Source organism: Notamacropus eugenii, chromosome X (assembly GCF_028372415.1).
Source record: "Notamacropus eugenii isolate mMacEug1 chromosome X, mMacEug1.pri_v2, whole genome shotgun sequence".
Taxonomy (NCBI): Eukaryota; Metazoa; Chordata; class Mammalia; order Diprotodontia; family Macropodidae; genus Notamacropus; species Notamacropus eugenii.
The window spans coordinates 52,232,647-52,246,241 of record NC_092879.1 but is presented as its reverse complement, the minus strand read 5'-3'; the positions used below and the strand labels follow the sequence as shown (position 1 = coordinate 52,246,241).

Sequence of the window (13,595 nt, the reverse complement as noted above, 5' to 3'; positions counted from 1 at the left end):
CTATCTTTTATTTTAGTTCCACTGCTACCACCCTGGTATTAACCCGTATTGGCACCTACATGTACCACTGCAATAGCCTCCTGACAGGTTTTCCCATCTTCACTCCATCCCCACTTTGAACCATCCTTCACACTACTTCAAGATGGCTTTTTTTGCTGAGATCTGACCATGGCACTCCTCTGCTTCAAACCCTTCAGCAGTTCCATGCTTGCTCCCCGCTAAAGGTCTTCTTGAGAGCCCTCTGTGGTCTGGTACTGCCCTCCCTTTCTAGCTTTCCAGCCATACCAGACTAGTTGTTATATTGTATGTATACGTATATTTGTGTACATATGTGTATTTGTGTATATATGTATGTGTACATGTGTTTCTGTTTGTATTTGTATATGTGTGTATGCATCTGTGTATGCATGTATGTGTATATTATATACACATATACATACATACACATACACACATACATACATACACCTTGTCACCTTTCTAGGGTCAATGAAGCTGGGTGAAAATGAAAGGGGCTGCCCCATAGTGTGGAAGCTGGTCATAAACAGCAGTGTCCCCAGAGTGGGGGAATGTCCTAATCTTTTATCCTTTCTCCTGTCTTTCTCTGCCACCTGCTTGGATAGAGACATTTGGCTTTGGTGTCCCGACAGTACATCCTTTTGGGTCATTTGAGTCAGAATGTAGTATGATTGACTTCTTAACCATAGATGGGGTACAGTTTTCTCTCTCCAACCCAAATGGCACATATAAATGTTACACATGAAATTCTTAACCCATCATTCAATTTCCTTTTAGAAAATGCTTGAAAAACAAGTCACCAGACTCCAGGAACACAATCAAATCCCAGACAGCAGAGATGCCGCACAGTTCAGAGAATGGCTCTTACAAGACGGCACACGGTCTGTTCAGGACCAAGAGCGCTTAATAAGGCACAGGTAGGCCTCCCCTTGGCTTGTGTTTCAGATCCATGCTGTGGACAGCATCAACAACAAAAGCCAAACAGGTTTTGGTAAGGTATTAGCAAAGTCATGAAACCTGCTCTATATTCATTTCTTTAAAAAAATTTTATTGTGAAATTAATCATCAATAAATTCAAACATGAGAATATATAAAAAAAGGACAAGAAAGAGGACCGTGTAAGAGTTACTTGTACATTTCTGTTCATTTAGGGAAGAGAAGTCAATTAACAAGATGGTTAGGGCTAGCACTGTTGACTCTGAAATGCTGCCCTGTTAGGTGCCCAGCTGACCTTTACTTGCTCATTTGTATTTGTGCCCAAAGATATTTAGATATGATCAGCAAGGAACTGGAGAAGCTTGAGCGCTCTGCTGAGGAACGACATCTCATCCGGATGAATGAGGAAGAGAAAAGACAGAGGGAGCAGACAAGAAGAAAACTAAGTCTTCGGAGGAAGATCGAAGAGGTGAGAAGAGACACTGAAAATGGGGCAGGCAACAAACGCTGCACATAAGAGTACTGTGATAGGTCCTAGGGAGTGAAAAGAGGAAGTAAGAAGGCAGTGGGTCACAGTGGAAAGAGCACTGGCTCTTGGAGGCAGAGGACCTAGATACAGTCATACTTCTGCTACTCACCACCTGTGTGACTTGGGCAAATCATTTCCCCTCCCTGGGCCTCAGTTTGTTCCCCTGTAAAATGAAAGAGAGAGACTAGACAGAATCTGAGATGCCCTCATCCTATGATATTCCTGTTCCTGTATGATCCTGTCAAATCTGTCCCATCTCTACGGAGCTTATAATCTAGTAGGAGAATGAGACAGATAACTACAATATAAATACATGATAAATGTGAGATCTGAGGGGAAAGATCACTCACTAATGACTTTGCAGAGGAAACGACAGTGGAGTTAGGCTTAAAGGCTAACCAGTCAAGGAAAGGCACTCCATCTAGAATGGACAATGTGAGCAGGCCTGGAGGCAGGGGAACACAAGGCCTGCTCTTGGGAAGGTGAAGAGGACACTTTGTCTGGAGTCCCAAGTGAGATAAGACTGAAAAGGAAAGGGTGGTACCAGATGACGGCCAAGGTGGGGGGAGGAGTCTTGATGGATGGGATTGGAAGTTGAAACTTTGCCTGGCAGGCACATAAGGAGTCCCAGAAGGGTTTGAAGCAGAATGACAGCCAGATGGATGCATAAGAATATGGAGGATGGTTTGGAAGGGGGGAAGAGAGACTAAGCACTAATCCAAGCAAATGATATTGAAGGCACCCGTGGCAAAGGCAGCGCACCTAGAGAGATGGGGCAGATGCAAGAGATGCTGGGAATAGGACCAGATACAAGTGAAGATACTTGCCATTGTTTTCCTTCTGATCACCTCCTGTAACCTTCAATTTTGTATTCTTGTACATGGATTATCTCCCTCCTAGACTACAGGGCAGAGACGATGCCGCCTTTGCCCGTGTATCTCCCCTCTGTGCCTAACACAATCTATTGCACGTTGAAGGCATTTATTAAATGTCAGGATTGAATGAATTTTCAAGCACCCTTAGCTTCATGACCTCCTCTTTGGAGTTCCTTCATGATTGCTCCATCTGTCTCTTCCCTCTTCGCCCTTTTATTACCATGTGAGAAGACTGGAGTCCAGGAATGAGCTCAGGCTGAGCACAAGTCTGTACTTTATGGATGTACCTCGGGGGGCTTTCTGAGGTTAGAACGGTCGTTCTGCTCTGCTCATCTTCCCAACTCCCCTGAAACGCAGAGCAATGTTATTTTTTTAAGTGAAACTTTTCCTCCCTTCTCCTAAAGTGTACATATGAAATGAATGAACACAAAAGCACTCAAGAAGCACTTAGTAGGTGCAAAGCATTGTGCAACTCATTGAAAGAACATTGACCACAGGCTCTCTTGGATGAGGAAGAGCAAAACCGTTCCCTCCAGCCCCTTATTAGGTTTCATGATTCAGCCTTACTTGGGCCTGAACTTTGTACTGTTGACAGCCTGAGCTGCCAGTGATGAAAGAGCTGCTTTGGCCCTAAGCCCCTTCAAATGCATCCATCCACAGCTGGGCCATTGGAAGGTTGCCAGTGCGCAGAAGTGTGGGAGACAGTCTCTCTTTCACATTCACTGGGTGAGCTGCTCTGCCCTCACTGATATCCTTTAGGTCCAGTCTGTGAATGCCTGCTACTTTGTCCAGTGGAGGGTGGGGTGGGCAAGTGGGTATCATATTGCAAAAACACAGTTGTAGTGAAAACTAAAAGGCCATGTTGTATACAATAAACCCTACTCTCTAGGAATGGAAAGCAAAGGAGATGTTACTTTTGACCAGAATTGGAGAAGAAGTTAAAAGAGAAGCTCGGGTCGAGGAACAACGCAGGAGAAGTCGAGAGGAGAGTGACAGGAAGGTACAGAGGGGATGTTGCCTATAACTGTGACTCACTACAGAGAATACTCTGTTCTTTGTCACAAGCCATCACATCCTTTGATCGTATGGACTTGACTAGGGTCTGTTATCCCCAAAGACAGGCAGTTGCCAAAGTTTACAACCATATGGGTGAGACGCACTAGCACTCGCTCTCTGTCTGGTTGTCTCATTCTGACTACTGTCTCTCTCCATCTCCCTCTCTTCCCCACGCCCCCACATCAATACCCATTGTAAGAGGATCGCTTTTGACTTTCCCATATGTAAATGAATTATGTGTACAATCACCAAAATCTGAAAAGTCTAGAGAGAAAATAACACAGCTGCTTTTCTTAGGCCCAGAGGTTTTAGAGAGAAATGTTCTCAGTATTTTCCTCCCAAATGTTTCCTTTGGTACTAATATTAGGCTAAAATTTCAGATACTCTTTCTTTGTCCATAAATTCTCACCTAAATAATAATTCTCATTTTTGGAGTACTCTAAGGTTTTCAAAGTACTTGACACCTAACAACCCTGTGAAGTTGGTAGTAAAAACATTATAATCCCCATTTTACAGATATAAAACTGAGGCCTCTTGAAGGGAAGCAACCAGATCATATGATCAGTTACTAACCATCAGAGCCAAGATTTAAACTTGGGGCTCCTGAGTCCAAATCCAGGATTCTTTGCGTTATGCTATGTTGCCTGCAAGTAATATATGACTTCTGAGTCAATAGATGGCATTCAATAAACCTTGATTAGTAGTAGGGAGTCATCTCCAGTTCTGACCTGTGTCTGTCCTCTGGACTCAGATGACCCTGCAGGAGAAAGTGAGGCTGAAGACTTTACACAGCCCTGCCTCACTTAAATCCAATTTGCTTGCAAGTCAAGACGTCACCCTGCCAATGTCATTGGTCCTCTTCCAGAATGAAGGACAAACAGCAATTAGTAGTATGCTGCTATAAAATATTTCAAACGCTGGGCTAAGAACTGAGGATACAAAGAAAAAGAAAAAACAGAGGAGGGTGACAGCTACAAGCAGCAGTTGGCATTTGTTTAAATTGGGGACTTTTAACCTTTGTGATGTTGTGGTTTCCTTTGGCAGCCTAATGAAACCTATAGGCCCTTTTTGGAATCATGTTTATAAATGCATAAAGGAGAACGTGCAAGGGTACAAAGGAGACTGATTTTGTTGAAATAAAGTTATTGAAAGTCATTGGAAAAACAAAAGCTTACAGACCTGGCTTAAGAATCCCTGGTTTAAATCATTTTCAGAGCAAAGGAGGAAGGAAAAGGGGAAGACAACTTGACATGCTCGTCTTGCCATTGCCACCTCCCAAAGGCAATCTCTTCCCAGTCTGTGTCCCAGAGCAGCCCTACAGAATGTGCTCCATTCTGGTGGGACCCTACAAGTATGACTTGGCCCTAAACTTTGCTTAGATCACAGGGGCCTCGTCTTAGCATAACTTTCAATGGATGCTTTACATGATGGACCAGGGCAGACAACAAGAGAGCATGGCTTTTCCACTAGGAAAGAGCACTGGGTTTGGATTAAAGGACCTGAGTTCAAATCCCAGGTCTCAAATTCCAAAGACCTGGATGGCCTTGGTCCAGTTACTTAAGTCCATCTGACTGCTACTTATATTTTATCCTTGTTGAAGCAAAAGGTGCGGTGCTTCCCTACATAGCCAGCATGCTGCTCTCAGCCTTGCCCTAGGTGGAGCTTAGGAAATTTGGGAGCAAAAGCATAGTGAACAAATACCACTTTTTGACAAAAGGAATTTTGCATTAGAAAATGGAAAGTTGACGCTAAAAATGTATTTTCTTAAACGTTTTAGAAACAAGCACTTCTTGAGAAAAAAATGGCGTATCACTTGCAGAAAATGCAAGGGAATGGCTTTAAAAAAGAAGAAACAGAGAAAATACCATCGGAATATAAAACAGAAGAGACATTGTTTGAAAGCGATGAGATTAGAAGACAAGGTAGCTGGGTGCAAGCCACTGATCAGTTTATTCCTCTGGATCTGTTCCAGGCTCTGAGGCTCAGTCTCGCTTTGGGGTCTCTCTTGCTCTCACTGTCTCTTGATTGCTCTGTCCCTCACTTGATCTCCATCCCTTCTTTCTCCCTCGTTTCATCTTTCTTTCTCTTTCTCTCCCCTCTTTCCTCCTTTCTTTTCTCTCTCCCTTGCTTTTCCCCTTTCTTCTCCGTTTTTCTCCCCTTCTCTCTCTTCCTCCCTCTTTCCCTCTCCAAACATCCTCCTCTCACTCCATCTCTTTTGCTTCCTGTATCTCTCTTGTATTCTCTCTCTCTCCTTTTTCTAGTTCTCTCTCACTTTTCTCTTATTCTCCTTTTCTTTCTTTTTTTTCCCTTTTAATATATAATTTATTTTTTCAGTTCTTAACATTCACTTCCACAAGAATTTGAATTCAAAATTTTCTCCCCATCTTTCCCTACCCTCAACCCCAGGACATCCCTTCCACCCCTTCTTCCAGCCTGTCCTCCCTTTTATTACCCACCCTTCTTCCATCCCCCTTCCCCTCTATTTTCCTGGAGGGCAAAATAGATTTCTATACACCATTGCCTGTATAGCTTAATTTCCAGTTGCATGCTAAAACCATTTTTAACATTGCTTCTTAAAGCTTTGAGTTCCATATTTCTTCCCTCCCTCCTCACCCACTCTCATTGAGAAAACAAGCAATTCAATATAGGTCACACATGTGTAACAATGCAAAGCACTTTCATAATAGTTATGTTGTAAAAGACTAACCACATTTCCCTCCGTCCTATCCTGCCCTTCATTTATTCCATTCTCTCCCTTGACCTATCCTCTCACAATAGTGTTTGCTTCTGATTATCTTTTTCCCCAATTCCCCAATTCCCTGTCCCTTCTACTATCTTCCCTCTCTTATGCCCTTCCCCCTTGCCTTCCTGTAGGGTAAAATAGATTTCCTTATCCAATGGAGTGTGTGTTATTCCCTCCATAAGCCAAATCCCATGAGAGTAAGGCTCAATTTCCTTTCATCTCCCCTGCCCTTCCCATCCATTGTAGAAGCCCTTTCTTCCCTCTTGTATGTAAGATGATCTGCTACATTCTACCTCTCCCTTTCTCTTACTCCTAGTACATTCCTTTCAACAGTAAATTTTATTTTTTTAGGTATCCTCCCTTCATATTCAGCTCACCCTGTGCCCTCTGTCAATATAGATATACATACATACACACACACACACATGCACACGTGCACATATACACATACACACATGTACATATACATTCCTACACATATATACACATACATACCCATACACACCTACATATATGTATATTCATATATATATACACTACATATATATATATATTTATATATATTCCCTCTATCCTAATACTGAAAAAGGTCTCATGAGTTACAAATAACATCTTTCCAGGTAGGAATGTAAACAGTTCAACTGTAATAAGTTCCTTAAGGCTTCTCTTTCCTGTTTACCTTTTCATGTTTCTCTTGATTCTGGTATTTGAAAGTCAAATTTTCTATTCAGCTCTGGTCTTTTCAACAAGAATGCTTGGAAGTCCTCTATTTCACTGAAATTCCATTTTTTTCCCCTGAAGTATTATACTCAGTTTTGCTAGGTACATGATTCTCGGTTTTAATCCTTTCTCCTTTCACCTCTGGAATATCATATTCCTTCGATCCCTTAGTGTAGAAGCTGCTAAATCCTGTGTTATCCTGATTGTATTTCCACAACACTTGAACCACTTCTCTCGAGCTGCTTGCAACATTCTCTCCTTGACCTGGGAACTCTGGAATTTGGCTACAGTATTCCTAGGAGTTTTCCTTTTGGGATCTCTTTCAGGAGGTGATCAGTGAATTCTTTGTATTTCTATTTTACCCTCTGGGTCTAGAATATCAGGGGAGTTTTCCTTGATAATTTCTTGGAAGGGCACTTTTTTGGATTGTGGTTTTCAGGTAGACCAATAATTTTTAAATTATCTCTCCTGGATCAATTTTCCAGGTCAGTTGCTTTTCCATTGACATATTTCACATTGTCTTCTTTTTTTTCTTCATTCTTTTGGTTTTGTTTTATAATTTCTTAGTTTCTAACAAAGTCATTAGCTTCCATCTGCTCCATTCTAATTTTTAAAGGACTATTTTCTTCAGTGAGCTTTTGAACCTCCGTTTTCATTTGGCCCATTCTGCTATTTACAGCATTCTTCTCCTCATTGGCTTTTTGGACCTCTTGCCATTTGGGTTAGTCTGTTTTTAAAGGTATTATTTTCTTCAGCATTTTTTTGAGTCTCCTTTAGCAAGCTGTTGACTCACTTTTCATGATTTTCTTGCATGACTCTCATTTTTCTTCCCAATTTTCCTGCTACATCTATTACTGGATTTTCAAAATCCTTTTTGAGCTCTTCCATGGCCTGAGACCACTGCATATTTATTTTGGAGGTTTTGGATGTAGAAGCCTTGACTTTTAGGTCTTCCTCTGATGGTATGCTTTGTTCTTCCTCATCGAAAAAGATGGAAGAAAATACCTGTTCACCAAGAAAGTAACCTTCTATATATAGTCTTTTTTTTCCTTCTTTGGGCATTTTCCCAGCCAGTTACTTGACTTTTGAGTCCTTTGTCAAGTGGAGGGCATACTCTAGGGACCTGTAAGTTCTCAGTTCCTCCAAGGTGGCACAATCAAGGGAGAGGAGTTTACTCCTCTCCTGGCCTGTGATCTGGTCTGGGAGCAACCACAAGTACTCTTTTCTGTCCAGGATCTGAGAGTAGGATTCCCTCTCCAGAGTCTCTGCCAGCTCTGCCACACCGGTGCCAGTGCTCCTCCTCACTCCAAGACCACCACTCAGGGCTGAGACCCAGATCAGTGGCTTGATTCCCACAGGGTTTTTAGGCTGAGGGCTCCAAAAGTGGATGCTGTGCATCAGTGGCTGCTACTGCCCTGGGGCCATGGCCCGACCTTGCTCCCCTCTCACCCAGGTAAAACAGCTTTCTCACTGATCTTTGAAGTTGTCTTTGGCATTTTTTGGTTGAGAAATCTGGGAACCACAGCTACTGCCTGGAATTCCACACCCTGAAACCTGCTCCAGTCCTGTCTGTGCTGGGCTCCGTGGCCAAGGCTGGGCTGTGCTCTGCTCTGAGCCTGGTGTGATAGACCTTTTCTGTCGGCCTTCCAGGCTCTCTTGGGCTGGAAACCTGTTTCACTCTGTCATTTTGTGGTTTCTGCTGCCCTAGAATTTGTTTAGAGTCATTTTTTACAGGTATTTTATGGGTTATGAGAGGAGAGCTAGAGCAGATTGTCTTTCTACTCTGCCACCTTGGCTCCACCCCCTCTCCTTTTCTTTCTTGTTCACTCCTGTATTCTCATTCTCTCTCCTCTCTCTCATTCTACGTCTACTTTCTAATTCTCTGTTGCTCTCATTATGTCCCTTTTCTGTGTTTCCATCTCTCTCCCTTGTTCTGTCTCTCATTCTCTTTCTCTCCTCTCTTATTCTTTCTCTCTTCTGTTTGTTCTGTCTCTTATTCTCTCTCATTTTCTTTCTCATTCTGTCTCTTCTCTCTTTCCCACTTTCCTCTCTGATTTTCTGTCTCTGACTCTCCCTCATCCTGTCTCTCATTCTTTGTCTTGCTCCCTTGTTCTCTCTCTCTATTACTCTATCTTTTCCTCTCTGTTTCTCAAACTTCCCATCTCTCCCTCCTTCTCTATCTCTCATTCCCTCTCTCCCCCATTCTCTCTTTTACTTTGTCTCTCACAGTCTCACACTCTGTTTTTCTTTTGTTCTCTCACTCTCTCACACCAAGTGTTTCTCCTTCTGTCTCTCTTGCATTCTTTCTCATTCTGTCTCTAATTCTCTCTTTTGTTCTCTTTCAGTCTTTCTGCCTCAGACTCTTTACCTCTCTCATTCTTTCATTTCCTGCCTCTCATGTCTCATTCTTTCATTCTCTATCTCATTCTGTCTCTCATGATCTGTGTTTCTCTTGTTCTCTCTCTTTCAGTCTCTCTTCCCCATTATCTTCCTCATGCTCTCTCTCTCTCTCTCTCTCTCTCTCTCTCTCTCTCTCTCTCTCTCTCTCTCTCTCTCTCTCTTTCTCTCTTTGTCTCATGCTCTCTCCTTCTCTCTCTGGCTCTTTTCCTTCTCTCTCATTCGCTATCTGGCTCTGGCACTGTTTTTCTCTCTCTCCACCTCCAAACCTCTTTCTCCTTCCCCCTCCTTCCCCATCCTACCCCCTGCCAGGGCAGGTAGATATAATCAGTGTTCACTTGGGTATAAAAGGAGACTAGAGAATAGATTATTTGGCCTTCACCATTGTAAAAGAACTTTTCTCATTATCTTTCTACAAGATGCTTCACCAAAGAAGAAAAAGAAAAAGAATGAAAACACCAAAACATCTGAACAGAAAACGTCTCGAAGATTTAAAAGTAATGAAATATCTTGAAAAAGAAATACTAAAATGATTGTGAAATAGTTTGAGCAAAAGCTGAGGACATAAATCCTGTTTTCCCTGGTATTCTCTGGTGGCCACTATAGAGCCTGTGAGGGCCAGGCCTCCACCTCAGTTACACCCCTCCTGACTGCTTCCTGCTATGTATTTAAAGTTTGGGACCTAACATGTCTAGTATACATGGAGGATAAACACACATACACTATAATATACACTGCATAATGGTTATAGACACTGACATATAATGATATATATTATAAAATATATATATATAATACATAAAACTAGTACAGTATTCCATTGCATACAGTGCTTTAGAGTTTACAAAGTGGTTTCATATCCACCACTTATCTCACTGAATTTTTCCAGCTGCCTTCCCCAAGAGGCAGGTAGTGCAAATATCATGTCCATTTCACAAATGATGATACCATGGCTCAAAGGGACAGTGATTTGCTCAAGGTCACACAGTTAATAAAGTACCTGAGTTGGGATTCCAAGCCTGTTCCCCAAATGAATGCCCCTTTTTAATGCCTCAGCTATCCTTCCTTTCCTACTTTTGAGGGAAAGGTTTTGTTTGCATTTATGAAAAAGATATGTAACTTGCCAAATGATTAAAAGAAAATCCTCAATTAAATTGTAAAGAGATTACTTTCCTAGGTGGGTAAAAATCTTTCATCCATGTTTTGAAATGAATTTTATATCCTCACTGACTTCATGAGGATTTCATGTGGATGTTTTCACTGAATGATTCACAGACGTAAAGGGAAGTACACGTAGAATCCTACCATATTTACAGAATCAACAAAACACTGTCTCCCAAAGTGGTCCTTTTTGCAAGTGGTTTCATTAGAATCATAGAATGTTAGATCTGGAGAAGACCTTAGAAGCCTTTCATCTAGGCCTCCCCCCTCATGTTACAGAAGAGGGAAGTGAAACCTTTGGATCTGTCCAAGGACATAGAGGGGAAATAAACATTCAAGCCAAAATCTTAACCAAGGTCTAGCATGACTCCAAACCCAATGGACTTTTAAATGCTCAATTAGGAGAAAAAGGACATCTTACTTTTGATTGGCCCTCTCTGCCATTCTAGCTGACCCAGGCCATCCAGTTTATTTCCTTCTATTCTCTGTGCTCTAGTCAGCCAGATTTTCTTGCCTGTGTTTTAGTTTAACATCATTCCCTTCTTTTCCTCTCCTCAGATCCCCAAATCAAATGATGTTAGAGATGGAAGGGACACTGGAAATCATCTAATCCAACTCCCTCATTTTACAGAGGCAGACACTGAGCCCAGGGAGGGGCAGTGATTTGCCCAAAGTCACACAGCCAGGCAGTATCTATCCCTGGTAGGAAGCAGAGCCCAGGTTCTCTACCAACACCATGCTTTCTCTAGCACACTAAGTGGTAATTCCTGTTGACAAACTCCATAATCAAGACAGAATTTTATTTTGACTCTCTAGTACTTTCTATCCAGAATTGTCCTTTTGCTCCCTGTACTGCTACAATTACTTTCTTACTCCATCTGGGTTAGGCTCCCTATAAATGATGTAGTGGAAAACTGTGTGATGGAAAGGTTGCTGGATTTAGTCAGAGGGCATGGCTTCAAATCCTGGCTACCATTTACCAGACATGGGACTTTAGACAAATCACTTAGTCTCTTGACCACAGTTTTCTTATCTGTTAAACTTTCGGGGTGGGAGAAGGCAAGTAGACCAAATGATCTCTAAGGTCTCTTGTAGGTCTAAAGTCTTTGAGTTTATCATCGTAAATGGTTCTGAAAGAAATGCACCATTTCTGTGTTCTCTCCTTAGCTGTCATCCTTTCCCACCTCACCATTCTCTGTTCTCAGATTGGGGCTGGGAGAAAAGATCCCATACAAAAGTCACCTTATCACCACCTACTTTCTCCTCTTGTTGAACTCTCCTTTCCCTTGGCTCTTCTGCTTTCAGCTCTCATCACCAAAACATAGCTGCTGAGTTCTGAGCCTGTCTTAAGACAGATCAATGTAGAGCAGAGCACCGAGCAAAGAGTCAGAGACCCAGGACCAAATCTCAGCTCAGTCATCTTGGCCAAGTTGTTCTCCCTCACTGGGCCCAAGTTTCTTCTTCTGGAAAAATAAGATACTTCTTGAGCTACCTTGCTCAGTTACCTTTTCTGTAAAATGGAAGATGAAAGAATCATGGCCTACAAGAAAGAATAGTGGATTGAGAACCAGAAGACTTGAGTTCAGGGCTTGCCTCTGCCACTTGTTACCTGTGTGATCTTGGGCAAATCCCACACCTCCTCTGGCCTTCAGTTTCCTCCTCTGTCAAATGAGGGGGTTAGACTCCAGATCTCTAAAACCCCCTCCAAACCTAGCACTGAATGATCCTGTTTCACAGGGTTATTATGACAATCCAGTGAGATAAGATACATAAAATAAATTGTAAACATCAAAGCTTTATGTGTCTGCTAGTGTTTCTAGCACCTTGAGCCCAGGAGAGTCACATAACCAAAGTGTACTCTCAGTGGACACATGAGGACACTGTACCATACCCAGGGAAGAATTTGGGAAGGAACCTGATCATAGAGGGAAATAGCCAACCTGATCTTCTCCCTCATTCCTTTTATTCTTAGACTAAATAACAGAAACAGAACACATTTGAGTATTTTGCCTTTTGGTAGTAGCCTGTTTTTATCAAATCTCTCTTAGACCACAATTGAACCAATTTCTATAATCAGACTTCAAATCCTCCTGAATGTAAAGGAATGGTTACTTTCCCATCTTCACATGTTAGTTGGAGTCAATGTGAGAAGTAGTATGGCACGTAAATAGCCAGTTCTTATAGCCAAGAAGACCTCAATGTAAGCCATGCTTGTCACATGGTCTGGGTGGCAATCTCTCAGTGCTCTAGGCCACTCACAACCCCTTCAGCACTTCTTATACTGTGGGTGTAACCCCATGTGGGGTCACAACCCACAATTTAAGAAGTGCTGCTCTAAGCAACTCTCTAAGACTCGAAGATGCCAACTTGTATTAATAGAGGGAATTCCCTAGACCAGTGAAATCCCAAATCCATCCCTCTCCCTATCTCCTATATTATGGTCTTATTTCAAACATCCCAACATCATGCCTTTTAACAATACAATGACATTGCTAGAATATGTTCAGTCTGTACATCATGACCCAAACAGCAGATAGTGGAGAAGTTGCAAAAAAAAAAAATGCTCTGAGTTGATGATGTCATGTGGGCAGGAATTCCTTCCATTGGTACTCCTTGTAACCTCTGCTCCTCTGGTCAATCTGATGGATGCTTATAAAGGTCTTTCAGACAGCTAGAAAAATAATAGGATTGACTTCCTGCTTGGCTTTCTCTCCATATTCTAATTGTTAAAATTTTGTGGGATTTCTTTTTGGTATCTTCAGAGCTTGCAACAGTCTCTGTTCAACCTTCTCATAGCAGTACAAAGACTGGGAACAAGAAGTCAGCCACGTCTGTGAATTCACAGGCTGACATTAATAAGGATGATGTTACTGACGTCAGGGTAAGAACTTTGTCAGGTTAATATATGTTGGTCACTAAGACATTGCTCCCATCATGTCATTTTGCTTTTCAAAGACCCCTTACTATTTTCCAGCTATTATTATCAGCTCCTGATTTTGGTATTCAAGGCCCCTACAATCTGCCTCCAGCCTGCCTCTCCAACTCAACCCCACCAAGCTCCCCTTTCCTTGGTTCTATCTCCCAGAACCCTGAACTTCCTTTCTTTTCCTAATGCCTCCCCAGTTGCTAATACTCTGTCTTCAAATTATCATGTATTATT

The 13,595-nt window shown here is 42.1% G+C and overlaps 2 protein-coding genes across 16 annotated transcripts in view; one reads left to right on the top strand and one right to left on the bottom strand.

Moving 5' to 3' along the window:
* LOC140515491 (uncharacterized) overlaps positions 1–13,595 on the bottom strand; it is a 497,421-nt gene that overhangs the window by 350,496 nt on the left and 133,330 nt on the right. The window contains exon 10 of one of the 9 annotated variants that reach the window (XR_011971053.1): positions 1,050–2,704. The exons of the other annotated variants lie outside the window; for them this stretch is intronic. The gene's annotated coding sequence lies outside the window, so the exon portion shown is untranslated. Of the gene's footprint in view, positions 1–1,049; positions 2,705–13,595 lie in introns of those variants that run through there. 9 annotated transcript variants of the gene reach the window in all.
* LOC140515484 (fibrous sheath-interacting protein 2-like) overlaps positions 1–13,595 on the top strand; it is a 100,941-nt gene that overhangs the window by 19,313 nt on the left and 68,033 nt on the right. For 6 of the 7 annotated variants that reach the window (XM_072626205.1, XM_072626208.1, XM_072626210.1 and 3 more), the window contains 6 exons: positions 796–935; positions 1,282–1,423; positions 3,248–3,358; positions 5,192–5,336; positions 9,694–9,771; positions 13,198–13,316. In XM_072626205.1, coding sequence (XP_072482306.1) covers positions 796–935; positions 1,282–1,423; positions 3,248–3,358; positions 5,192–5,336; positions 9,694–9,771; positions 13,198–13,316 — 735 coding nt within the window. The remainder of the gene's footprint in view (positions 1–795; positions 936–1,281; positions 1,424–3,247; positions 3,359–5,191; positions 5,337–9,693; positions 9,772–13,197; positions 13,317–13,595) is intronic. The other variant, XM_072626206.1, reaches the window with a different exon arrangement.